The 25,458-nt window shown below is 40.5% G+C and overlaps 1 protein-coding gene across 7 annotated transcripts in view; it reads left to right on the forward strand.

Annotated features, from left to right (window-relative positions):
- The window catches only part of eps15l1a (epidermal growth factor receptor pathway substrate 15-like 1a), a 264,285-nt gene that overhangs the window by 58,393 nt on the left and 180,434 nt on the right, over positions 1 to 25,458 (forward strand). For all 7 annotated transcript variants that reach the window (XM_052037612.1, XM_052037608.1, XM_052037613.1 and 4 more), the window contains exons 6-11: positions 4,502 to 4,567; positions 6,723 to 6,848; positions 8,011 to 8,070; positions 9,867 to 10,097; positions 15,117 to 15,271; positions 17,237 to 17,393. In XM_052037612.1, coding sequence (XP_051893572.1) covers positions 4,502 to 4,567; positions 6,723 to 6,848; positions 8,011 to 8,070; positions 9,867 to 10,097; positions 15,117 to 15,271; positions 17,237 to 17,393 — 795 coding nt within the window. The remainder of the gene's footprint in view (positions 1 to 4,501; positions 4,568 to 6,722; positions 6,849 to 8,010; positions 8,071 to 9,866; positions 10,098 to 15,116; positions 15,272 to 17,236; positions 17,394 to 25,458) is intronic.

Genomic DNA, 25,458 nt, shown 5'->3' on the forward strand with positions numbered 1-25,458 from the left:
GCTGTTCCTGAAATGTTGAGTGTGGATCTTCAGGTTCCTGTACCTCCTCCCCGATGGTAGTAACGAGAAGAGGGCACGTCCTGGATGGTGAGGGTCCTTAATGATAGATGACACCTTCGTGAGGCCCTGCCTCTTGAAGATGTCCTTGATGGTGGGGAGGGTTGTGCCCGTGATGGAACTGGCTGAGTCTACAACCCTCTGCAACCTCTTGCGATCCTGTGCATTGGAGCCTCCATACCAGGTGGTGATGCAACAGATCAGAATGCTCTCCACCGTACATCTATAGAAGCTTGCAAGACGTACCAAATCTCCTCAAACTCATAATGAAGTAGAGCCGCTGGCGTGCCTTCTTCATGATTGCATCAATGTGTTGGGCCCAGGATAGATCCTCTGAGATGTTGACACCCAGGAACTTGGAGCTGCTCACCTTTTCCACTGATGACCCCCTCAGTGAGGACTGGTGTGTGTGTTCTCCCGAATTCCCCTTCCTGAAGTCCACAATCAGTTCTAGTAGTAGGTTAAATGCTAGAGTTTTATTATTAAAGAATGTATTAACAGGACCGTTAAAAATATAAGTTTCATTCACTTCCGCCATCTGGTTCCTGAGGCACATCATTCCTCCCATATCAGCTTCCATTTATCACTTTCCTTACTTATCAGATTCCACCATCTGCAGCCTCTTACGTTTCCACTTATCCACCTTCCAGCCTCTAGCTCTACCTCCACCCTTCCCTTTCCCCCACCTGGCTCCATCCACCCCCTTTTTTTCTTGCTCCTTTTCTGTCTCTACCAATCACCCACCAGCCACTCTCTCCTGACTACACCCCACCCACCAGGCTCATTATCTCCCTCCTCACCTGGTTCCACTTATTGCCTTCCAGCCCCTGCCTCAGCCCCCCTCTCGCCTTTTTATATCGGCTGTCTCCCCTCTACACTCATTCCTGATGCAGGGTCTCGACCTGAAACGTCGACCATCCCTGGCCTCCACAGATTCTGCTTGACCATCTGTTCCTCCAGCTGTTTGTTTTCTGCTCCAGATTCCAGCATCTGCAGTCTCTCTTGTCTCCCATAAAAATGTCAATGGGATTAGACAAAGTCAACATGGATTTATGGATAGGAAATAGTGTTTGACAAACCCACTGGAGATTTTTGAGAAAATAACAGGTTGAATACATAAGGGAGAACTAAGATGTGGATTTTCAGGAGGCATTTGGTAAATTCCCAAATAAGATCTTAGAGTGCAAAGTGAAAACGTGAGATTTGGGGTAATATGCTGGGATGGATCAAAAATTGACTGATAGGAAACAAATTAAGAATAAATAAGTTTTTTGGAGTAGCAGGCAGTGATTAGTGGATATTGCTGGGAACAGTGCTTGGGCTTCAGCTTTTCACAATATACTCAGTGATTTGGATGAGATGGTAAGGGCTATTCCATGAGGAGAGTTTGGGTTAACTAGCCGATATTGATTGGAATTTAGAAGACTGTGAGGGGATTTTATTGAAATACGCAAAATTCTAACGTGACTAAACAGACTGGATGCAGGGTTGATGCTGGGAGTTTAGAACACAAGGTCACAGTGTTTAGGGTAAGACATTTAGGACTGGGAAGAGGGAAAACTTCTTTACTCTGTCGTGTGGTGAATTTGTGGAATTCTCTGCCACAAAAGGCGGTGAAGGGTTAGTCGCTGAATATACTTAGGATGGAGATAGATTGACTTCTAGATACAAAAGGCATCAAGAGAACAGGAATACTGTACTGAAGTAATCATGGTTGTATTGAATGGTGGAGCAATTTTCAGAGTGAAAGAGCCTAGCGTTTGCGCCTATTTTCTGTTACTCTCAACACCTTTCATGATTTCAAATGTCTCTGTTAATTCTCCCCTTAGCCATCTCTGCTTGAAGCAGAGCAACCATTGTTTCTCTATTTTACTCACACAACTGAAGTTTCTCATTTCTAGTACCATTTCACTAAAATTTACTCCCTCTCAAAGACCTCAACATCCTTCCTGACACCACTGTGCTATCAAATTTTAGCATAACTTCCTTGCTTTATTACTCTATTAATAAATTAGTGGTTCAACAACTTTTTAAATGACCATCATAACTTGACATACCACTTCCAAAGATTTGTGGAGGTATCTTTTCCAGCCTCTCGTTCAAAATTGCAATTTACTGAAAGAATAACAAATTCTTTCTACAAAACTGTATCTTTTCACATTTTTCTGGTTTAGTTTTCATCTGCCATGACTGCCCATTTCACCAGATTGTCTTCCAGGTCTGTTAATATTCTCCCAGTTCTGTTAATATTCTCCCAGTTAATACATATCTGAATTTTTTTTCATTTATTAGCTTTAAAATAATTCTGTATATCCAAGACCAGGTCATTACGTACAGTAAAATTCCAATAATTCGTTATGTGACTGTTTGAAATCCTGATGGCTCTGCATCTGGCTCACCAGGTGGTGTTTGTTGTATTTTCTTTCAATTCATTGGGGTCCCAGTTCCCATGCTCCCTTGACTCATTCGGAGCACCAAGGCTGTTCTTTTTGACTCTGTAGGACTTGGTTCCTCTGATCCCTGCTGGCTAAAGGGCCTGGTTCTTGCATCCTTCAGTGTCACCAGGGCCCTGGTTTCCATGCTCCCTTCCACCTCCCTGGCTCCTGTGCTTACATTCAGTTCACTGAAGCCCCTTCTCCCACACTATCTTTAAATTGACTGAGGCCCTGTTTCCCACACTCCCTTTCAATATATTGGCCTCCCTGAAAAATTTATTAAGATACACTGTAACATCTTAAAGTGAACTAATAGTAGTTTGGAAAATCTGCTTGTCTGGTACCTCTAAATCCCAAGCATGCTGAAAAATTGTGATGTCAATACTGTCCCCATAAGGGACACCACTGTCTTAATTTTCCCCGTCTGAAAATGGATAGCATTCTGCTGCCAGTTTCTTAGCCAATTTTGTATACATGCTGGTATGTTGTCACAATGTGCATTATTTCATTTATCAAAACAGCTTTGAATGTGATAGTACCCTTGTTATGTACTGGTAATGTTGTAATGAATTGGAATCATGGACCAAAACAGCGCAGGAGACTATAGCCCATTATGGCTGTGATAGCTCTTTAAAACAGATGAGTCCAACACCCATGCTCTTTTCTCAGAGCCCTGATTTTATTCCTGTTAATTATTTATCCATTTTGCCTTTGAAACGTGTAATTGAAAGTCAGATCTTATAAACCTGCCAAGGCTATCTTTTATCCTGTTCCCTCTGATTTTTTTTTCCTTTAGCCATCTTAAATCGATGTATTTAACCTTTCTGCCATCGAAGCTGCTTCACATTTTGCTATCGAAAGCATTCATGATCTCAAACATCTTTATTAAATCTTGGAGAAGAATAATCTTGGCTTATTAGGTAACAGATGGCCTGTTTTCAAATAGCATGGTAGAACTTGTGACAATCTGTGTCACAAGGTACAAAGTATTGGAAAAACTAATGGGACTAAATGGCCACAACCTGATGCCTGCACCCAGAGCTTTAAGGGAAGTGGCTGTAGATATTGTAGAGCCATTGGTGGAAGTATTTCAAAATTCAGAGTATTCTGGGGAGTTGATTAGATTGGGATGAGAGGGTTGCCCTATCACAAACAGCTAAAGAAATTGGATCAGGGTTCTTTGGAGTTTAGAAGAACGATGAACGATTGTATTGAAACATAAAATGCTCGAGGGGTGGAGCAGGACAGGGTAGATATTCCACTACTGTGAGAGTCTTACATTGGGACGTAGTTACAAGACATAGGGGCAGTCGTTTAAAACTGAGATGTATAGGAATTTGATTTCATACAGGGTGGTGAATCTCTGGAATTCCCTACCTTGGAGGGTCATGGAGACTAGATCGTTCGAGATATTTAAAGAGGAGGCAGATACATTTTTGAAAAATCAGTGAATGGAGGGCTGTGAGAACTGGTATAGAAGAGGAGTTTAATCTTGTAACTGAACAGCTATGGTAATATTGAATGGTGGGGCAGGCTTGGCCTACACCTGCTCCAGTTTTCTTCTGTGTTTCTCCTCCTCTCCCGCTAATAAAGCCCATCATCCCTATTACCTATTTGGTAGTTACCTAATACATTCTCTGTTGATATCCTAGTGTGGTGCTCAGCTATTAAATGCTCCAGTTGTAGCCTGTACCAGGGCTTTAAAAAGAGTTGCTTGTAATGCTCTGTGTAGCAGGAGTATCAGTGTGATTATTCAATTGTGAGTTGTTGCTGGACTTCACTGGGCTACTTTTATTAGCTATTGGTCAGTAATGATTTATTAATGGCCTTGGGTGTTTACTCACGAGTTTGTTGTGTAACTAAAAGTAATCTCTACGGTAATTTGCAGTTTTCATTTCATGGCTGGTTCTTTGGACGTGCAAGTGCTCGAATATTTGATGCAAGATCTCACTCTCGGAACTTTCTGTTCTTTGTTAACTAATGAATTGCCTTTTGTTTTATTTTGGCAGCATGACAGCAGCAGTCCCTTATTAATAGCGCCCTCTCCCTCTTCAGATGTGCACTGGGCTGTAAGGGTGAGTTGGGTAACTGACCATACAATTTTGGTTGATTTGAATGGGTTAGGTTTTATAGAGTGGAAATCCAATCCAGATTGGATGGGTTGATATTCACTTTCTGTAATTGACCTATACGAAAATAATTTGGATAGTCTCAGCTATGTTCCTAATGAGAAATGACTTGTGGCACACAGCTGTTCCAGCTTGACATCTGTTAAAGGTCTGGGAGAAGGGAAATGGAGTAATGTAATAGTGTAGAGAGGGTGCTGTAATAAAGTTGGAATGAGTAGGAGAACTTTATTCCACATTGAAGTCTGTTTTGGGAATATATGATCCTGATGCTAGGCATCTGATAAAAATTCAGAGAGCTGTGCTTGGGTAACCATGATGTGGCATAGGATACTTAGGTTTGTACCAGTGATTTTCATTATCTTCCTCTTCTAATGGGTTGGAATGATGCCATATGAAGACAGATTTTCAAAATTCATACTAAAAAGACTTAAAGCTAATTTGATTGAGGTACACATGAAGGGAATACCTCCCCTAATGTGACAATCCCAAACTAGGTGTTGCTAAATATAAGACAGTTACTCCAATTGCTCATAAATCAAATAGGGAAATAGAGGGAATTTTTTTTTTTACCTGGATTGTTTAGAATTTGAGGACTTGTTACCCAAGACAGATTGTCTTCTCTGAAGGCATCCGTGTATGTGAGGGGGATAAAAGGAAGGGAAAGGACTAAGATGAGATGCATAGAATTTAGAAGGACTATGTATGGACTTTGAAACTCATCACAGACTAATTAAACTAATTCATAAATGGAAAAATTATGAATTAGAATCAATGCATTGGAAGCACAACAGGGCAGCTAATCCCTAACTTTTGGTAACCATGAAAAGAATGAGGCATAATTTATATTCTGGTGAGGCTTGAGCTTGCATTCACTTTAGATGGGAATACATTATTATTTTAAACTATTTTTGAGGATACAGTGCTGCAAAGCTTTGGAATTGTAGTGCACAGCAATAAAGGGGTAGCACTTTTGTAACTTTAACTGTTTAGTTAAGTGCTTAGAAGATAATAGATGTTTACCATAGGGAAATGAGGAATACGACCGAGAAAACTTGCCTGTAACATTGGATCTCACCTTGGCAAATAGATAAGTTGGATGGAGACATAATCATTCCGTTACTTTGATTTAACCTTTAAGGAAAATACATAGAGTGTTGAAGTGAACAATAATGAGACAGAGAATGGAGAAGGATTCAAACACTACTGACAATTGTAGGTAGAGCTCTTCTTATTGTCCTCTGAGGAAAATGGGTAAACACCTAAATATTTTGTTATAGTTACATAAATGAAAGATGGTGATTGGTGGGAGCAGGATGGCAGAAAAGAAGAAAAGGATCCTATAAGAAATGTCTTATCCCTTTTATTGAAGTGTGAGAGATGATAAGGAAAAGGACAAAGATGGAGAGGAAATTAAAGTCCTGAATTGGGGGAAGCTCGACTTCAATATCATAAGAGGATGTGGCAAAAGTAGATTAGGAGCAGCTACTGGACATGGGATGAGGAATGTGAACATCCTGGAGGTTACTGAAACACTGGAAGGGATTTTTGGAGTTCTACTTGGCATTTGAACAACTTTTTGAAGATAGTCTGAGCAAAGCAATCAGGAAGTGAGGCAGTGAAAGAAACCAGATTATGCACTGTCTCTGGAGAATGTAGGGATGATCATTTGTTTTAACCACTACACGACAGGAGAGAGAAGTTTTGCATGTGTTGTGAATTGAAGAAGTCGATGAAGTTAGAATGAAATCGACAGCAGGGTAAGAAAATAAATGGACTGGGTCATCAATTATGGAGATTGTTTGGGGCCAGTTTTCAATGGTGAAGGTAAACTCAACAATGTGGAAATTTAAAAGGAAGCTATACAACTTTGAATATTAATGAAAAATCATAGTCGAAAACTAACTGAACTGTGCATGGTGCTGTTGTAACCTATCAAAATATTTAAGAGTTTAAAAGGTGCCTAACAAAACACATTTGCTCTGGAATAGCCATGGTGGAAAAGTAATAATTGCGGAATTGGTCCAAATTCTAAAATTGGAATGAATATTTTAAGTATCTCTTTAATATGAAGTGCTAACTATCCTTATCTCCCTTTTAATAGCCTGAAGAAAAAGCCAAATTTGATGGAATTTTTGAAAGCTTGTCCCCACTCAATGGCCTCCTATCAGGTGACAAGGTCAAACCTGTGTTGATAAATTCAAACCTACCTCTTGATGTCTTGGGAAGGGTGAGCAATGATACAGTATATATCTGAGCAATTTTTTCATTGTGAATGTAGTTTTAAGATTGCATCTGTTAAAATAAATACTTGAGAATGATGCTGTTTAAATCAATACATTGTTCAAAGGCTGATTATTAAAATCAGAACAGCTTTGTGAAGTGGTATGGCACCCGGGCTGCTCACTTTATCAGAAGAGGACACAAAACAAACAGTTGAAGTTTGATTAAAATGGAAAATGTGGGAAATACTCAGCACGTGATGCAGCATCTGTGAAGTAAAATCCAGAGATAACCTCTGGTGAAAGGCCACCTGACATGTTAGGTGTTCCTCTCTCCATAGGTGCTGCCTGATTAGTTAAGTCATTTCAGCATTTTCTGTTTTTATTTCAGATCTCCAGCATCTGCGGTCTTTTTCTTATAGATAACCAGTCTAATTTCTCATATATTAGCCTCTAGCAATGAACCTAATTCTTAATTCCTTTATTTAGACATTTTGGAAACCTTGCTGGAGGGAATGTTTGAGATACCTTTTGGGATTAAGATGCACTTTTGATCCCTGAAAATCATTCTAATTCTTCAGAAGCAAAAACTTTGGACTATGATTTTTTTATAAATTATGTACCCTTTGCATAGAAAGTTATCTTTTATTAGCATGGCTATCTAATCAAAAGTTCCAGAGGCATTAGGCCCAAATTTTGCTGGCTTTATAGCTAGCATTACTGAAAGGAATAACAGGCTATCTATTGCCCATGTTCATAAAGTTTTGGATCTGATGCACTTGACTGTCTGCTTCATCGTTGGACTCGCCATTGACTCCAGTAGCAAAGCACTAACTTCCTGAAGAGAGAGTTTCAGATGCACTTTTGCTTGCACTCCTCATTTCTGTGCCAGGGAGGATAGAACAGCAGCCTCATTTGGTTGGAGTCACTGAGCCTTTTGCAAAATGGCAAATGGTCTCGGACCTCAAATGTTAACTGCTTTCTCTTTCTGTAGTTACTGTCTGACCTGCTGAGTGTGTCCAGCATTTTCTGTATTATTTTGGATTTCCAGCATCTGTAGTTTTTTGATTTTCTAGATTTATTTCTACCTATCCTTTTGCTATGTTATGGTTAAGGCAAAAGGTTTAATTCCTTGGTATGAATTTACATTCTTATTTTAATCTGAATCAGGTTTGGGACCTTAGTGATGTTGATAAGGATGGCCACCTGGACAGAGACGAGTTTGCTGTGGTAAGTCTTGTAGTCTTTGATAGGCCACATGGAGTGGCTCTTGCTGGTTATTTTCAAATGGGGGCTTTAAAATATTGATATGAAGCCACTGTGAAAGAATTAATCTGAAAAAATATTCACTTATGGAACTCATTTTAATTTCTTTACTTTTTGTCTTTTCTGAACACCCACCAGTAGATTAAGTCTTAAAAGTTAATCATTGGTTCTCAGTCAATTTATATTGAGCTAGGGTGATAGGTCACAAATCTGAATTTATTTTAAATGGTGAATGAATGCATTTATTGAACTTGAATATGTCTATAAATTGGTAAGGGTTTTTGGACAAAGTTCCAATATGTGTGTGCATCCAAAAAGACACATTGTCCTCACTGACAATTGGAACTTGTAATGAAAGCAACTGTGTGACTCCCTAAATAATCAGATTCCCCACATAAGGGGCTACTCTTTTAAGACAGAGTTGAAAATGAATTATTTTCCTTAGAGGGTAGTGAATCTTTCGAATACTGTAGCCTAGAAAGCTGTGGATGCTGAGTATATTCAGTGGTGAAACACAGAAATGTTTGGACCGGGTGGGTAATGGGGAACAGGCAATAAACTGGATGTGAGACCAAGCCCAGACAAGCCGTAATTTAATTGAATAGCAGAGTGGGATTGAGGGGCCTTCTGGCATGCTCCTCTTTGTTCGAAGATTGCATGAAGAACTAGTAAGTCACATCTAGGGTATTGAATTCAACGTTAATTGAAATTCATGAAGCAAATTAAAGAGAGAAAAAAGGAAATAAATTAAAATAGAATTAAGAACTATCAATTTAAGTTTTTAAAATCTCCAATAATTGAAAGCTGAAATAATGAGTTCCACACTTGTTAAAGTTAATTTTGAGTGGCAGAGGGTTTGTTTAGCAATAATTAAGACTTGCTGTATTGTTAAGGAGATGGTTATATATGAACTATTAGGCTTTGACTTTTTCTGCTGAGAGTTTATTCTGAGGCACCGTTTAATGTATGTGACTTTGGTACTGAACTAGCAGATTTTCTGGACTATTATAATGATTTACTCCACACCCTTAATTCACTTTTCTTAAAGATGTTATGCAGTGGAATAAATTTTCCAAGTGAACCCAGTAAGTTTAGAGGGAGAGCGGGAACCAGCACCTGGTGAGCCAAATTCATCTAGATTTCTGAATAGTTGGATAATGCATTATCTGAGTGTTACTGAAATTGAATCGCGAGTCAGATATCGAATTGCTGTTTTTCAAAAGCTTTTGGAGGTGGGTGAGGGAGAACTTCTCAGACTTTCTTATTCTCATGTTTGCAATGTATGTGCTGTCCAAGAAGTTACTGTCCAAATTTTGCTAAATTAACATCTTTTAGCTTCTGTTACTTCTTCACTAAAATCTGTCCCATATGCTATGGACCTTTGATTTAATATCTTATCCAATGTAAAAGTTCCCTTTGAAAAGCAAATACTTCTGAAACCTTGATTCAGTTGATAACCAAAAGACTACAAGTGGCTATTTATCTCACTTGCTGTTTGTGGGGTCTCACTATATTGTGTGCATTTAGACAAAGTGCCAGACACTTAGCCAATGTAACAATAATTATTAATGGTGGGGAGAAAGTTCAACTTCCCAATTGTGCCATCCTCACCTCCAGAAGCATAAAGTTTGGATTAAAAAATGTGCAGTCGCTTACAGGTAGAAACGGGGCAATATCTAAAAGGGGCATTCGGATTGCAAGTGTAGAACTGCTTTTACTGCTGAACTGTTGACAAGACTGTCCCTTTGTTATATTTGCAGGCGATGCATCTTGTTTACAGAGCTTTGGAGAAGGAGCCAGTTCCCCCTACTCTACCATCTGCGCTTCTGCCACCATCCAAGAGGAAAAAGCAAGGGCCATCACTTGCTGGTTCTGTGCCAGTTTTACCTGCCAGTCCTCCCCCTAAAGATAGTCTGCGATCCACTCCATCACATGGCAGTATTAACAGCTTAAATAGTGCGGGAAGCATTTCTCCAAAGCACATCAAACAGGTGACTGACAGGAATCATTCTTGCGTCTTGATGAGGTAATCTGTATTGTCACAGCTCATTAACCAGTGAGAGGATGTATGTAGTCTCAAGTTTCTACAGGGCTTCACGTGAGCAGCTCAGTGGTTTGTCTGTCTTTTACTCCACTCTATTTAATGCACTTTCTTGCCACAACAGTGTGATTAGAATCAGAAATTTTTTGTTTGGAAGTTGGATGTCTGCTTGATCCTTGCTACTCTTAAGTAGGAACAGGACCAGGCTATTTTTAATCCCTTCAACCTGCCCTACCTTTCATTGAGATTGTAGATGTTCTATAACCTACCTTAGTAAGCCCTTGTCTCAAGTACCTTTGGTTATCAAAAATCTTTTCAACATTGAATTTTAAATTATCAACTTAGCTCTAACCTGTTAATGGGGGATAATTTCAGATTTCCACCACCTAATATTTCCTAAATTCATCCTAAAGTTAGAACTTGCTCTAACTTTTATCCTATGTCCCCAGTTGTAGACTTGGAAGTTAGTGGAAATAGCTGTTGTAAATTTCCATTTTGTTTCCCTTAATACCTTGAAAACTAAAATCAAATAAGTCATTGATATCATGAAATAAACCTCCTCATAATTTAAACTCTTGCGAGTCCAAGTATTACTCTGGCACATCTCCTAAGACTAATTTGCCTATACAAAGGTGTGGTACCCAGAACTTGCAGTACTCCAAGTGTGTCTAACCAAGGCTATGTATCACTGTAGCATAACATTTTTCTCATAAGTTCCAGTTTTGTAGACTTAAAGGTCAGCCATTGGTCATTATTTTCAGCTACTGTCCTTGAATTTCTAATGATAAATGTACATTGAGCCCCACTGTTTCTAGCATTTAATCATTTCAAAAAAAAATACTTGCTTCAATCCTTTTAGGATCCTAAATAGAATATCTCACATCTGGCTATGTTGAAATCCATTTGCCAATATTTCCTCACTTTACTAACATCAATTGCTTCCTTCCATGAGTAGCAGGGGGAGGCCAATCATTCCCTGAAGACCACTTTGCCATTCAGTAACATCAGGGCCTCGGCACCACTTTCTTTCTCTCTCCCCATTTCCCTTGACTCTGTCGATCTCCACCTTGAATATATTCACCTCCACAGCTCTCTAGGATAGAGGGTTCTAAAGACTTGGGGCCTTCTGAGGGAAGCAATTCCTCCTCATTTCAGTCTGGAATGGATGGCCCATATTCTGAAACTATGCCCCCTAGTTCTTGATACCTCATGAGAGTCATTCTTGGCATCCACTGTGTCAATCTCCTTCAGAAAGACCACCTCTCATTCTTCCTGTACTAATTCCAATTAGTACAGGCCTAACCTTCATATATCAGTCCCTTTAGCCCAGGAATCAACCTGGTAAACCCATTACTGTAAGGAAAGGATATCCTTCCTTAAATATGGAGACCAAAACTGTATGCAGTACTCCAGGTGCCATTTCACCAGCACTTTATAAAGTTGCATCAAAACCTCCCTAATTTTATACTTCATACCTCTTGTAATGAAGGCTAACATTTCATTAGCCTTTCTAATTATTTGCTGTAACTGTGTGCTAACTACTCAGACTTCCAGACCCCTTTGTACTGTAATATTCTAAAGCCTTACTTCATTTAAATAATAATGTTGTTTGTGTATTTTTCCTTCCAAATGGATAACCTTACATTACCTGATTTCTTGCCCAGTCACTCAACCAGTGGGTATCCTTTTTCGAGTTCTTTGGGTCCTCCTCACAACTTGTTAATCCAACTTGTTTCATCAGCAAACATACAGCAGGGAACAGGCCCTTTGGCCCACCAGGTCTATGCTGACCATCAAACACCCATTTACACTAATCCTATTTTACTCTCCCAACATTCCCATCAACTCCCACCAGATTCTCCCATTTACCACCAGATTCTCCCACTTACCTACACACTAGTGGCAACCTACAGTGGACAGTTAACCTGTAAACCCACATGTCTCTAGAATGTGGGAAGAAACCAGAGCACCCGAGGAAACTCTCACTGTCACAGGGAGAATGTGCAAACTACACAGACAGCACCAGAGATTGGGATTGAACCTTGGTTACTTGCTATGACTTGTCTCTGTCTCTTCATCCAATTCATTAGTATTGATTGGGCCCTAGCAATGATCACTGTAGTACCCCACTCGTCACAGATTGCTAGCCCGAGAGTGACCCATTTACCCTAACACTTTTAGATAATCACTTGCCTAACTGTACTAGTATATATTCCTCCCAAACCCTAGCACTTTTACCTTGCATGAAATGTTGCCTACAGTTGTACTATTGGCTGATCTGGATACAAGACCTTTTAATGCATCATCTAGGTGTTTTGTAGATAAATAGTCAAAGCCTCAAAACAACATTATTGTGTGATCTCATTAGTCACATTCCATCAATTTAATTACCTGACTATTAATACCTCTTATCTCCTGATGCTCAGTCAAATGCCTAGCCAGGTTAATAGTTTGCCTCCAATTCAATGAGCTTCAACTTTAGCTAGCAGTGTCACATGTCAAATGCCTTTTGGTAATGCATATAGGTCCCTGTCCGCCTCCTTAAGCAGTCCCTCAGGATTGAAGATGATTTGCCTCCACTTCAGTTTTGTGGGATTAAAATGGCTAATGAGGCCAATGTGGAAACTGCAGGTGTGGCAGGTGGGCAGTTCCTTCAGTTGCTTATGCAGGGTTTCTTGTGTGCTTTTGCTGCATGGCCTCAGTAAGATTCATCAGGCATGACTTGCCCCTTACAGGCTGTCTTTGATCAGCTGAAAATTTTCAAAATGTTTAGCCATTCTACGTTTAAAAATTCCGCAAACATTGCAAAAAACTAATCCGTGAGGTTTTGCTTCTTCACTGTTCACTCTAGCAATTCACTTTGAGGCCCCAGAGCACTGGGTTAAATGTTGTTTTCCTCCGAGTTGTGGTAACACTGCTCTTGTTAGCTAGTGTCAGTCACATGCACACTGAAATCTGTTAAATTTTCAGCTAATTTAGTTTCATAACTACTTTGGGTAGGACTTTTTTTTTAAAAAAATCAATTTCAAAATGTGTTCCTTGTTCAGCTGAAGCTTGATTGTTTCTGACTATTATGCTTTCTCTGAGACAGTTAGTTTTCTGTATGTGGCTAACATTACCTGAGGGAAGCAATGACTTATTGTCAACTGAAGACCAATTCCCCATTGTTTCTCACATTCCCACAAAATTGAATCCTGCATGTTGTTTCTTAATAAATCAAATGATCATTTAGAAACCCTCTGTTTTTCCCCCAAATATTCAAACATGGTGAATATAGGTTAAAATGGATCAGAGTTGCTGTCTATGTACATCGTGATCACACAGGTATTGAACAACAGGATAAAAGGGCTGCCTTATCTATTTAGAATGGATTGCCAACCATTTCTGGGAGTACAGCTGGTAGGGCAGGAATATCAAAGGTTGTTATCCTGAAAAGTTAACTATGTTTCTCTCCTAACAAATGTTGCCTGATACAATGATTGTTTCTAGCATTTTGTGATTTCATTTCAGATTTCCAGTATTTGCAATGTTTTGCTTTTGTGTGTCTATTTTTTGCTCCAAGTTCTGTTGTTGGACACAGATGGGTGTGTTCTTTAGAGACTGCACTGGTTCATGCACTAATACTGCACTGGATGAGTAGCTGGTTGAGTTTGTTCAGTTAAGGTTAGATTAACGTTGGGATTTCACTCTGCTGTTTTGGGAGTAATTTCAAAAGAAGCTTACTTGTGCAGATGTTAATTCTGGGGCCACCTGAATTGGGCACATTACTAAACATACTGAAAACAGTAAATGCTGGATATGCACCACAGGTAGGCAGAAACTGAAGAGAGGAACAGAGTTAATGATTTAGGTTGATGACTTGCATTAGGAATTTGAGCATTTGTAATCATCTTTGATTGAATGACTTCCTTCTGTTCCTATCTTTCATATGCTCTTTTGACCAGTATCCTGAGTGGTATGATGGCGCAGCAGTTAGTGCTGCCGGCTCGATCCTGACCTTGTGTGCTGTCTCTGTGGAGCTGGATGTGGGAACACTCCTGGGTGTTCTCATTTTCTCCAGTGTTCCAAAGATGTGTTGGTTGGTTAATTGGCAACAGTAAATTATCCCTTAGTGTAGGAGAATGGCAAAAAGAAACAAAAGGGAGAGTGAAAAAGAATAGGTTGCAGGGCTTCAGGGAAATAAAAATAGGGAAAAGGGACTAATAGGATTGCTCCCTTGGGGGATAGCATGGACCTGACAGGCTGAATAGTCTCCATCCATGTCTCCAAGTAAATGAGGGTGCGGATATTTGCCAAATTGTGTGGTTCAGTCATTATTGTGTTAAATAAATCAGTCCTGTAGTTGCAGACCTGAATTAAAGCTAGACCTCTACAAAGGAATTTATAATGATATTATACTTGACTGGACTGTGCTTTTAGAGAAGTATAACATTTTGCAATAGCTGTGATTTATTCTGGAATTGATTGCAATTATCACATTGATTATGAAAGTATTTTCTTCCTGCAGCTAAGACATCTTTGGGTGCTTTACTCCCAGTGCTCTGTCAAAACTCTTTTCAAACACTCCACTAGAGTGTGCTATAGTGGCAGACCTTTAATTTGTGTTGTAGCAGTTTCCAGGACCTTGAATAACTGAACCATGTTTCATAAATCTACAACTAGTGCTTCTCTGCATGACAGGGAAAATACCAGTTGTAAATCTGAAATCAGTAGAGTTTCAACTGGATAAAGCCTCTTAATTTGACTGATTTAGTTCATGACTGTTGTGGCTGCCACACTCCCATTACCAACACAGGTATCAATGTGGGAACGGTCCTTTCAGGTATTTCATACCGCAGTTGATTGAGAATTTGTTGAATAAAGGCAGTGCTGTTCACAGGGCTCTGATGATTTGAGATTCTTTATGCTGGATTACTTTTACATTGTGATTATATTGTAGTGATCTGGAAAATAACATTGTTCGTTGCAGCCAATAAACTGGGTTGTGCCAACTAATGACAAGATGCGGTATGATGACATCTTTCTCAAAATAGACTTGGATATGGATGGGTATGTGAGTGGATTGGAAGTAAAAGATATCTTCATGCAATCTGCACTTCATCAAAATATCTTGGCTCACATATGGTAAGAGACATACAATTCATATCAAAAGATTCTTACTATCTACCCCCTTCATAATTTTGCATTCCAGGGGAAATAAACCCAACCTCTCCTTAAAACTGAAATGCTATAATCCAGGCAACATCCTCCACCCTCTCCAGCACAAACATCCTTTCAACAGTGTGGTGACCAGAACTGCACACAGTACTCCAGGTGTGTCCTAACCCATATTTCATGGCGTTGTAAACTGACAGCCCTGCTCTCTTATATTCTACACCACGGCTGATGAAGTCAAGCATCCCATTTGCCACCTTCACCATCCTATCTGTCTGTGCTCCCACTTTCAGGGATCAACAGACTTGTACTCCAGGGTCCCTCTGTTTATCAGCACTCCCTGGGGCCCCATCATTTACTGTGTATGTCCTACTCTTATTCTAAAATGCATCACTTCATACTTATCAGGATTAAATTCCATCTGCCATTGCTCTGCCCAACTTTCCATCTGATCAGCATCATGCTATACCCCAAGACAATCCTCCTGGCTATCTACAAAATCACAAATTTTCATATCATCTGAAAATGTGAGAGCCATAGTCAGTGTTTTGGACACCTTAGTTCATGTGTGTTAAGCTAAAGACTGAAGACTCTTCAGTGCCATTAACTGGTGAAGTGAACCTTTTACATTGAACAGCACTAGTTAAAACAATTACTGCAGAAGTGCAAATTTAGCCCTTACTTTAAGCCACCCCTGGCCTACAGCCTCCCTGATGACTTCTAAAAGCATTGAGTCGAAATCATTGCATCAGTATGCTAACATCATGAGGCCACTTTCACTTGGAAATATGAGGACAATATCCTTGAAATATGTATTACAGACATCATATTGCCAATACAAAAGATACTGTATGTGGTTTAGCAATTTCCCACTTTGAGTTGGGAGTGTTTAGTTTCATATTTGGGTCAGCGGCACTTATAGTTTGTCCTACCATGCCCACACCATGCTGATGAGAGGTAAAAGCAACTTCAGGTTAGTAACTTTATAGCATCCAACATGATGTGAATAATGGAGTCACATATAGGAACCAATGGGAGGGGTGCACTATTCAGCTCCTCAGACCTGTTCAGCAATTCAGTTAAATGATTAAACATGATTCCGATGAACCGATGAAAGATCATGACCTGAAATATTACTTCCATTTCCTTTTTCACAGATACTGTCTGATTCAGTATTTGCAGCATTGTCTATTTTATTTGAGAATAAAATAGGTTATCTACTCGATCAATTTACTTAATCTTAAGTATTAAGTTATCTGATGACCTTCATCTGAGTGGGAATGCAAACTATTGTCATTATAATTAGAATTGTACTGTTGGTACAAGTGTTCTCTGTACCTTTTCTAATGCTGTGACAACATCCTTGTATCAAATGATGCCAAGGGAACAGTCTGCAACCAATTGAATACAAACTTTTATGTAGCACTCTTACTGGATTCTGCTGCAGTCTGCTACAAAAGCCATGAATGTCCAATGTTTATAAAGAAATCCACTAACTAGAACTGCTTTACATTCTAGTTTTATCTTGCAAAATGAGCTTCAAGGGGAAAAAGGGTTTTTCCAATACAAGTAAGTTTAATCCCCAGTGCCCTTGAATTTGGATTTTGAGCAGGGTTCCCATTCTGACACTTTAGTTGGGAGAGATTTCCAGCAGCAACAGTCTTTGATTTCTTTATCACCTATTGTAGAGAGATGAGAATCCACAGCAATGCAGCTGAAACTGGAGCCATTGCCAAACGATTTCCCCAGCTACCTGTGTGTGTCCTCCTGTGTTCATCAGTGCATCTGCAGCTGGGTTGGTTTTCTGTTTGTGAAATTACATTGCTGTTTTATCATCATATAGCTTCATTTAATAGTTTATGATATTAAATATAATGGTTTTACTGTTGTTGCATCGTTGAGGCTGCATTTATTTAGTAAACTCTTTTCCAACAGGGCCCTAGCTGATACGAAACAGATGGGGAAACTGAACAGAGAACAGTTTGCTTTAGCAATGTACCTTATCCAGCAGAAGGTCAGCAAAGGGGTTGACCCTCCGCAGGTGCTGACCCCAGATATGATTCCACCATCAGAAAGGACTACGCCAGTATCAGTAAGTACCTGACAAAACTCTGATATAGGAGTTAATGAGTTATACTTTGCTTTAAACCTATCACAATGAACTGTTAAATTCTACTGTTTGGGTCAGTTATCTGCATGCAAGCTCAAATTGAAGCATCATACCTGGTGATGGACCATGAAAATACCTGGTGAACAAACATCTCGGTCAAATCAACAGTCAGATGGTAATTATTTTGACTGGGAGTGGGATGTGATCCCAGCATAATGCATCATTAATAAATCTTTGTTTAAAGGTCTAGATTCAGATTGCAGCAAGCCAACTGCAGCTAATTCCACTGTGAACTTAGTAGCTGATTGACAGCTGCAGAATGTTTGGTCAATGTCCATTTGAACATGGAACAGCTAAAAGTCTTATAACTACTAAAATTCTTACACCCTCAGTTTTGAATAAAATTTTATTTTTTCACCTCCCAGTCATCCACACAACATATTCTAAATTTTCCAAAACTCCATGCATTTTTTATGCACTGTCCCACTAAGCCATGAGCCCTGTTCCCCTACTGAATGTTCCTCTATTTGTGCTAACACTGTCATGGGAATCTTTAACTTCTTAGGTTCTTTTTCTGAAATACATTTCAGGGATCTCTTCCTGTCACTTAAAAAAAAGTTTTCTGAACTTGTTCCTATTCCTCCATTCTAGTTCACTATTGATCTCTGTATCCGAAGTGCAAGGGTGCAATGAAAATGTGCCTGTGCTGGCTGTTTGACAGAGCTATCCAAATAAAACCACTCCCCTGCTCTTTCCCTATAGCCCTGATTTTTTCTTCCTTCTGTAATTTATCTAATTCCCTTTTGAATATTACTATTGAATCTGTACTCTCAATGTGGATTCCAAATCACTATTATTTAACCTGTTTTTTTTTGAAAAGTGATTTTTAATCCAATCTCTTAAATAAGTTCTGTGGTTATCAGCCAATCTTCTATTTGAAAGCAAGTTTTCTTTATTTACTGTAGCCAAATGATTTAGATTTTGAATCCATCAAGTTTCATAGAACCATAGAACAATACAGCACAATACAGGCCCTTCGGCCCACCACGTTGTGCCACCCTTTAAACCACACCTAAGACTGACTAACCCTTCCTCCCACATATCTCCCTATTTTAAATTCCTCCATATGCTTATCTAACAATCTCTTGAACTTGACCAATGTATCAGCCTCCACCACCAACCCAGGCAGTGCATTCCATGCACGAACCACTCTCTGGGTGAAAAACCTCCCTCTGATATCTCCCTTGAACTTCCCACCCATTACCTTAAAGCCAATGCCCTCTTGTATTGAGCATTGGTGCCCTGGGAAAGAGGTGCTGGCTGTCCACTCTATCTATTCCTCTTAATATTTTGTATACCTCTATCATGTCTCCCCTCATCCTCCTCCTCTCCAATGAGTAAAGCCCCAGCTCCCTTAGTCTCTCCTCATAATGCATACTCTCTAATCCAGGCAGCATCCTGGTAAATCTCCTCTGCACCCTTTCCAATGCTTCCACATCCTTCCTATAATGAGGCGACCTGAACTGCTCTTAATCTCGATCCCACGACTTATGAAAGCTAGCATCCCATAAGCTTTCTTAGCTACCCTATCCACCTGTGAGGCAACTTCCAGTGATCTGTAGTTATGGACGCCCAGATCCCTCTGCTCCTCCACACTACCCAGAATCCTGCCTTTAACCTTATACTACACCTTGGAGTTTGTCCTTCCAAAGTGTACCACCTCACACTTCTCCGGATTGAACTCCATCTGCCACTTGTCAGCCCAGCTCTGCATCCTATCAATATCCCTCTAAGCTTTGACAGCCCTCCACACTATCCATAACACTGTGTCGTCTGCAAACTTGCTAACCCACCCTTCCACCCCCTCATCTAAGTCATTAATAAATATCACGAAAAGTAGAGGTCCCAGAACCGATCCCTGTGGGACACCACTAGTCACAGCCCTCCAATCTGAATGCGCTCCCTCCACCACAACCCTCTGCTTTCTTACAGGCAAGCCAATTCTGAATCCACACAGCCAAGCCTCCCTGGATCCCTTGCCCTCTGACCTTCTGAAGCAGCTTACCATGTGGAACCTTGTCAAATGCCTTACTAAAATCCATGTAGACCACATCTACTGCACTACCCTCAACAATCTTCCTGGTCACCTCCTCAAAGAATCCTATCAGGCTTGAGGCAAGATCTTCCCTTCACAAAGCTATGCTGGCTGTCCCTAATCAGTCCATGGTTCTCTAAATGCTCATAGATCCTATCTCTTAGAATCCTTTCTAACAGCTTACCCACCACAGATGCAAGGCTCACTGGTTTGCTTTTAACGTAATGAAGGGTCCTTGAAACATTGACTCTCTCTTACCTCACAGATGCTGTATGACCTAGCTGGTTGCCATCCTAGATTTTTAAGATTAGCTGAGAGCATTACCCCAAATGTTCTCGTCCAAATTCAGCACCTGTCCTTTAAATTGGAAATTGCACGCATCACTGTGACTTAAGAAAAGTGGTGATTGGAAAGCCAGGGAATTAGAGATTCTTAGCCCATCATTTGTGGACAGGAACTTATATTTAAAGTGAGAATGATCAATTTTCAGTTGATCAGTGAGATCCAGCAAGGATTTGTGATTGGTTGTTCATGCTTTACAAGAATGATCAATTGAATTTTCTTGATGAAATAATTGAATAGCAGGTGAGAACATCTGTGGATGCCTTTTCATGTGGCCTCCCAAAAGGCATTTAAGGAAGTCTTTCATCAGAAACTTAGATAAAATTACATTTCATGGAATTGAAGGAAAAAATATTACTGTAATATTGGTATACACATGCCCTGAAGCATACAGTTTTGGTCTCCTTACTTTCAAAAGGTTTGCTGTAGAGTACAGCTAAGCTTCACCAGACTGGTTCCTGGGATGGTGGGTCTGTTGTAAGAGGGGAGATTGAGTAGGGATTTAGAAGAATGAGGTGATCTCATTGAAATGTATAAAATTCTCAGTGGACTTGATAGGGTGGATGTTTCCTGGGCAGAGAATTCCAGATTCACTACTCTCAGGGAAAAAGTTTCTCCTCATCTGCATCCTGAATCTTGATGCTATATCCTAGTTCTAGTCTCACCTACCAGTGGAAACAATCTTCGTGCCTCTCATCTATCCCTTTCATAATTTTATGTTTCTATAAGATCCTCTTTCTTGTGAATTCCAGGTGACTCAATCTCTCCTCATAGGCTAACCCCCTCATCTCCAGAATCAACCTGGTGAACCTCCTCTGCACTGCCTCAAGTCAGTACATCTTTCCTCAAGTAAGGAGACCAGAACTGCACACAGTATTCCAAGTGCAGCCTCACCAGTGCCCTGTACAATTGCAGCATAACCTCCCTGCTCTTAAATTCAATCCCTCCAGCAATGAAGGCCAGCATAACCTGTTGCACCTGCATACCAACCTTTTGCGATTCATGCACAAGCACTCCCAACTCCTCCTGCACAACAGCATGCTGCAATCTTTCACCATTTAAATAATAATCTGATTTTATTTTTCTTTCCAAAGTGGATGACCTCATTTACCAACATTGTACTCCATCTGCCAGACCCTTGCCCACTCACTTAATCCATCTACATCTCCAGACTCTGCATCCTCTGCACAATTTGCTTTTCCACTCAATTTAGTGTCATCAGCAAACTTAGATACACCACACCCCGTCCCCTCTTCCAAATCATTATATAGCGAACAGTTGCAGGCTCAGTACCAACCCCTGGCACCCCACTCACCACTGATTGCCAACCAGAGAAACACCCATTTATCCAAACTCTGCCCTCTGTTGGTTAACCTATCCATGCTAATAGATTCTCTCTCCCAACTCCATGCATCCTTATCGTATCAATAGGTCTTTTATGCAGCACCTTATCAAAGACCTTCTGGAAATCCAAGTATACAACATCCACCTGTTCCCCTCTATCCACTGCGCTCATTATATCCTCAAAGAACTCCAGTAAGTTTGTCAAACAGGAGCTGCCCTTCCTGAATCCATGCTGCATCTGCCTGATGGAACCACTTCTATCCGGATGTCTTGCTATTTCTTCCTTAATGATAGCTTCAAGCATTTTCCTGACTACAGACATTAAGATAACTGACCTGTAGTTACCCACTTTTTGCCTACATTTTAAAAAAAAAGGGATGACATTCACTTTCTTCCAATCTGCCCAGAGAATTTTGGTAAATTATCACAAACACCTCTGCTATAACTTCTGCCGTTTCTTTCAGTACACTGGGATGCATCCCATCAGGACCAGGGGACTTGTCTACCTTTAGACCCACTAGTTTGCTCATCACTACCTCTTTAGTGACAGTGGTTGTAAGGAGGTCCTCATCTCTTATTGCATCCATAAGATCTTTGGCTTGTTAGACATGACCTCCATAGTGAAGACTGACAGAAAGTAGTCATTCTAGGTCTCAGCCATTTCCACGTTACCCAATATTAATTTCCCCTCATGTTCTAAGGGACCTATATTCACTTTCTGCTTTATATAATAACTTTTACTATGTTTTTATATTTTGTGCTTGTTCATAATCTGTCTTCCCTTTCCTTATTGTTTGCTTAGTGGTTCTTTGTTGCTTTTTAAAGTTTTCCCAATCTTCCAGTTTCCCACTACTCTTGGCAACTTTGTATGCATGAGCTTTTAACTTGATGCCTTCTTTTATTTCCTTAGTTATCCAAGGCTGGCTCTCCCCACCCTTACTGTTCTTGCTTTTAACTGGAATATACTTTTGTTGAGTGCCATGAAAAATCTCATTGAAAGTCTTCCATTGTTCCTCAACTGTCCCACCATATAGCCTATGTTTCCAGTCTATGCTAGCCAACTCTTCCCTCATCCTGGTGTAGTCTCCCTTGTTTAGGCACAATACTGGTTCTGGATCAAACTATTGCACCCTCCACTTGTATAAGAAATTCAGTCATACTATGATCACTCTTTTCAGGAGGATCCTTAACTACAAGATCATTAATTTTACCTGTCTTGTTGCACAGGACCAGATCTAAGATAGCATTTCCCCCCGTAGGTTCACGAACATGCTGTTGGAGAAAGTTGTTCACGACTGAGGAGGACTTCACAGAACTTGATTTGCCCAGTGCGGAAGTTAGTCCCCATGACGATGACTGTTCCATTCTTACACGCATCAACTATTTCTTGGTTTATTGCCTGTGCCACTGTAATGTTATTATTCAGTGGCCTATAGAAAACTCCCACCAGTGATTTTTTTCCCTTTACTATTCCTAATCTCAACCCAGATGGACTCAACATTCTGCTCTCTAGATCTTATATCGTCTCACTATCACCCTGATCTCATTCTCAATTAAGAACATTACTCCACCTCCTTTACCACCTATCCTTCTGTATTACTTGATACCCTTGGATATTTAATTTCCACTCATCTCCACTCTGCAACCACATTTCTGTAATAGCCACTAAATCATACCCCTTTGTGCCACAAGTTCACTGACCTGGTTTCAAATAATATCGCCCTACACTCATTGTCCTCTTAGAATCTAGTAACCTTTGTCCTTTGCATTTGACTATCCTGTACCCCACTCTTACTTCTCTTTAGCAACTTTTGCTCTGGTCTCTGCTTTGCTTCCCTGTCTTTCTGCATGGATTCCCGTCCCCCTGCCATACGAGTTTAAACCCTCCCCAACAGCACGAACAAACAATGCCCCTGGGATATTGATCCCAATCCTGCCCAGGTGTAGACTGTCTGGTTTGTACTGGTCCCACCTCCCCCAGAACCAGTTCCAATGCCCCAGGAATCTGAAACCTTCCCTCTGCACCATAGCTCAAGTCACATATTGATCCTAACTATGCTGTTATTCCTACTCTGACTAGGATGTGGCACAGATAGTAATCCTGAGATTATTATCTTTGAGGTCCTACTTTTTAAATCTATCTCCTAGCTCCCCAAATTCAGTTTGTACGACCTCATCCCACTTTTTTTTCCCCCTATATCATTGGTACCTACATGCACCATGACAACTGGCTGCTCACCATCCCCTTCCAGAATGTCCTGCAGCCACTCTGAGACATCCCTGACCCTTGCACCTGGGAGGCAACACCAACCGGGAGTCTCATTTGCAGCCACAGAAGCTCCTGTCTATTCCCCTTACCACAGGCTCCCCTACCACTGTAGCTCTGCCACTATTTTCCTTGCCCTCCTGTGCAGCAGAGCCACTCAGTGCCATGATCCTGGCTATTGTTGCCTTCCCCTTCTGAGTCATCCCCAGCTGTACCCAAAGCAGTAAATCTGTTGGAGGGAGATGACCGCAGGGGACTCCTGCCTGTTGGTTACCTAGGCCTTAGGCCTTTAAACTGTGGTGTGACCAACTCACTAAATGTGCTATCCACAACATTCTCAGCATTACAGGTGCTCCAAAGTGAATCTATGCACAGCTCCAGTGCCATCATGCAGTCTGTCAGCAGCTGTAGCTGGACACACTTCCTGCACACAGTCATCAGGGACACTGGTAACCTCCCCAAGTTCCCATATTGCACTGGAGGAACATGACACAGGTCTGAGCTTACCTGACATGAGCAAAAAAGCTTTGAGGGAAAATAAAGAGACAGAAAAAAGTGAATAAGAACCTACCCTAACCTTAGTGTTGCTCACCCTCCTCACTGAAGCCTGGTATTCAAAGGTTGATATTTACTCCCAACACGGCTGCGCCACTTGACCCGAACTTTTTATCAAAAAAAGTTAATTAGCCAATCACCTAGTAACTAACAATTAGCTGACTTGCCTCTTAAATTCCTACAACTAACACTCAAGTAAGCAAGGAGACTCACTTGTTTTCAAATCTTTTACCCCAAGTCACCAACTCCTTAGCCACTGCCTCAGCTCCCCACTCTAATACTGGCACTCCAACAATGGTTGCTTCAAAATGGCCACTCTGCTTGACCCTTACTACTTTTTATTGGCTGCTGTTAATTAGTCAATGAGCCAATCAAATATTAACAACTTGCAAATGTGCTTCTTTTTGACTCCTGCAAGGTGAAACTCCCAAGCACAAAGACTCACCTCTTTTCAAATCTCGCTTCAAGTCCTGACTCTTGCAAGGTTAAACTCACAAGCACAGAGACTCGCCCCTTTTCCTGGGTGTGGTCTCAAAATAATAGATAGGCCATTTAGGACTGATATTAGGAGGAATTTCTTGACTCTGAGGCTGGTAATTGTTTGGAATTTTCTACCCCAGATGGCTGTGGAAACTCAAGTCATTGATTGTAGTCAGAATAAAAATCAATAGGTTTCTGGATTGTAAAGAAATCAAGGGATTTTGGATAGGATAGGGAACTGGTGTTTGAGGGAGGAGATCAGCCTAATCTTATTGAATGACAGAGCTGCTTGAGGAATCTAAAGGTCTGTTCCTGCCGTTATTCTTATGATCAATTATATTGATGTGGTTAGGAAATTGGCTGAGAGACAGGAGGCAGACTTGGGATAACAAGTAGTTGCTCAGATTGATAGGATGTGACTATAATGGTGTCCTACAAAGATATGTGTTGAGGTCACCATATTTATAAATAACTGAGATAATGGATAGAAAGGCTACTATCCAGAATGTCACATATCCAAACTTGCAAATGGTAAAAAGGTCACACTTTAAGCTGTGTGGATTGGAACGTAAAATTCCAGAGATATGGAGGCATAGAGTGGTACAGCACAGAAAAGGACCCTATGGCCTCCGGCATGTTCCAGATGTCAACCACTCTCTGTTTTTTAAAAAAAAACTGCCCCTCAGATCCCTTTTAAAACTCTTTCCTCTCACCTTATAAGTCCTCTTGTTTTTGATACCCCTCCATGGGAAAAGGATTTTGACTATGTACCCTATCTATGTCTCTCATACTCCTATATTTCTGTCAGGCAACTCTTCAGACTCCTTTGCTTTAGGGAATACAAACCCATCCCATTCCAAACTCTCCCCTTAACTAAAGTTGTCCAATCTAGGTAACATCCTGGTGAGTCTCCTCTGCACTCCCTCCTGTGCAATACATCCTTCCTATTGTGTGGCGACCAGAAC

The sequence above is a fragment of the Pristis pectinata genome, chromosome 24 (genome assembly GCF_009764475.1).
Source record: "Pristis pectinata isolate sPriPec2 chromosome 24, sPriPec2.1.pri, whole genome shotgun sequence".
In the NCBI taxonomy this organism is placed as follows: domain Eukaryota; kingdom Metazoa; phylum Chordata; class Chondrichthyes; order Rhinopristiformes; family Pristidae; genus Pristis; species Pristis pectinata.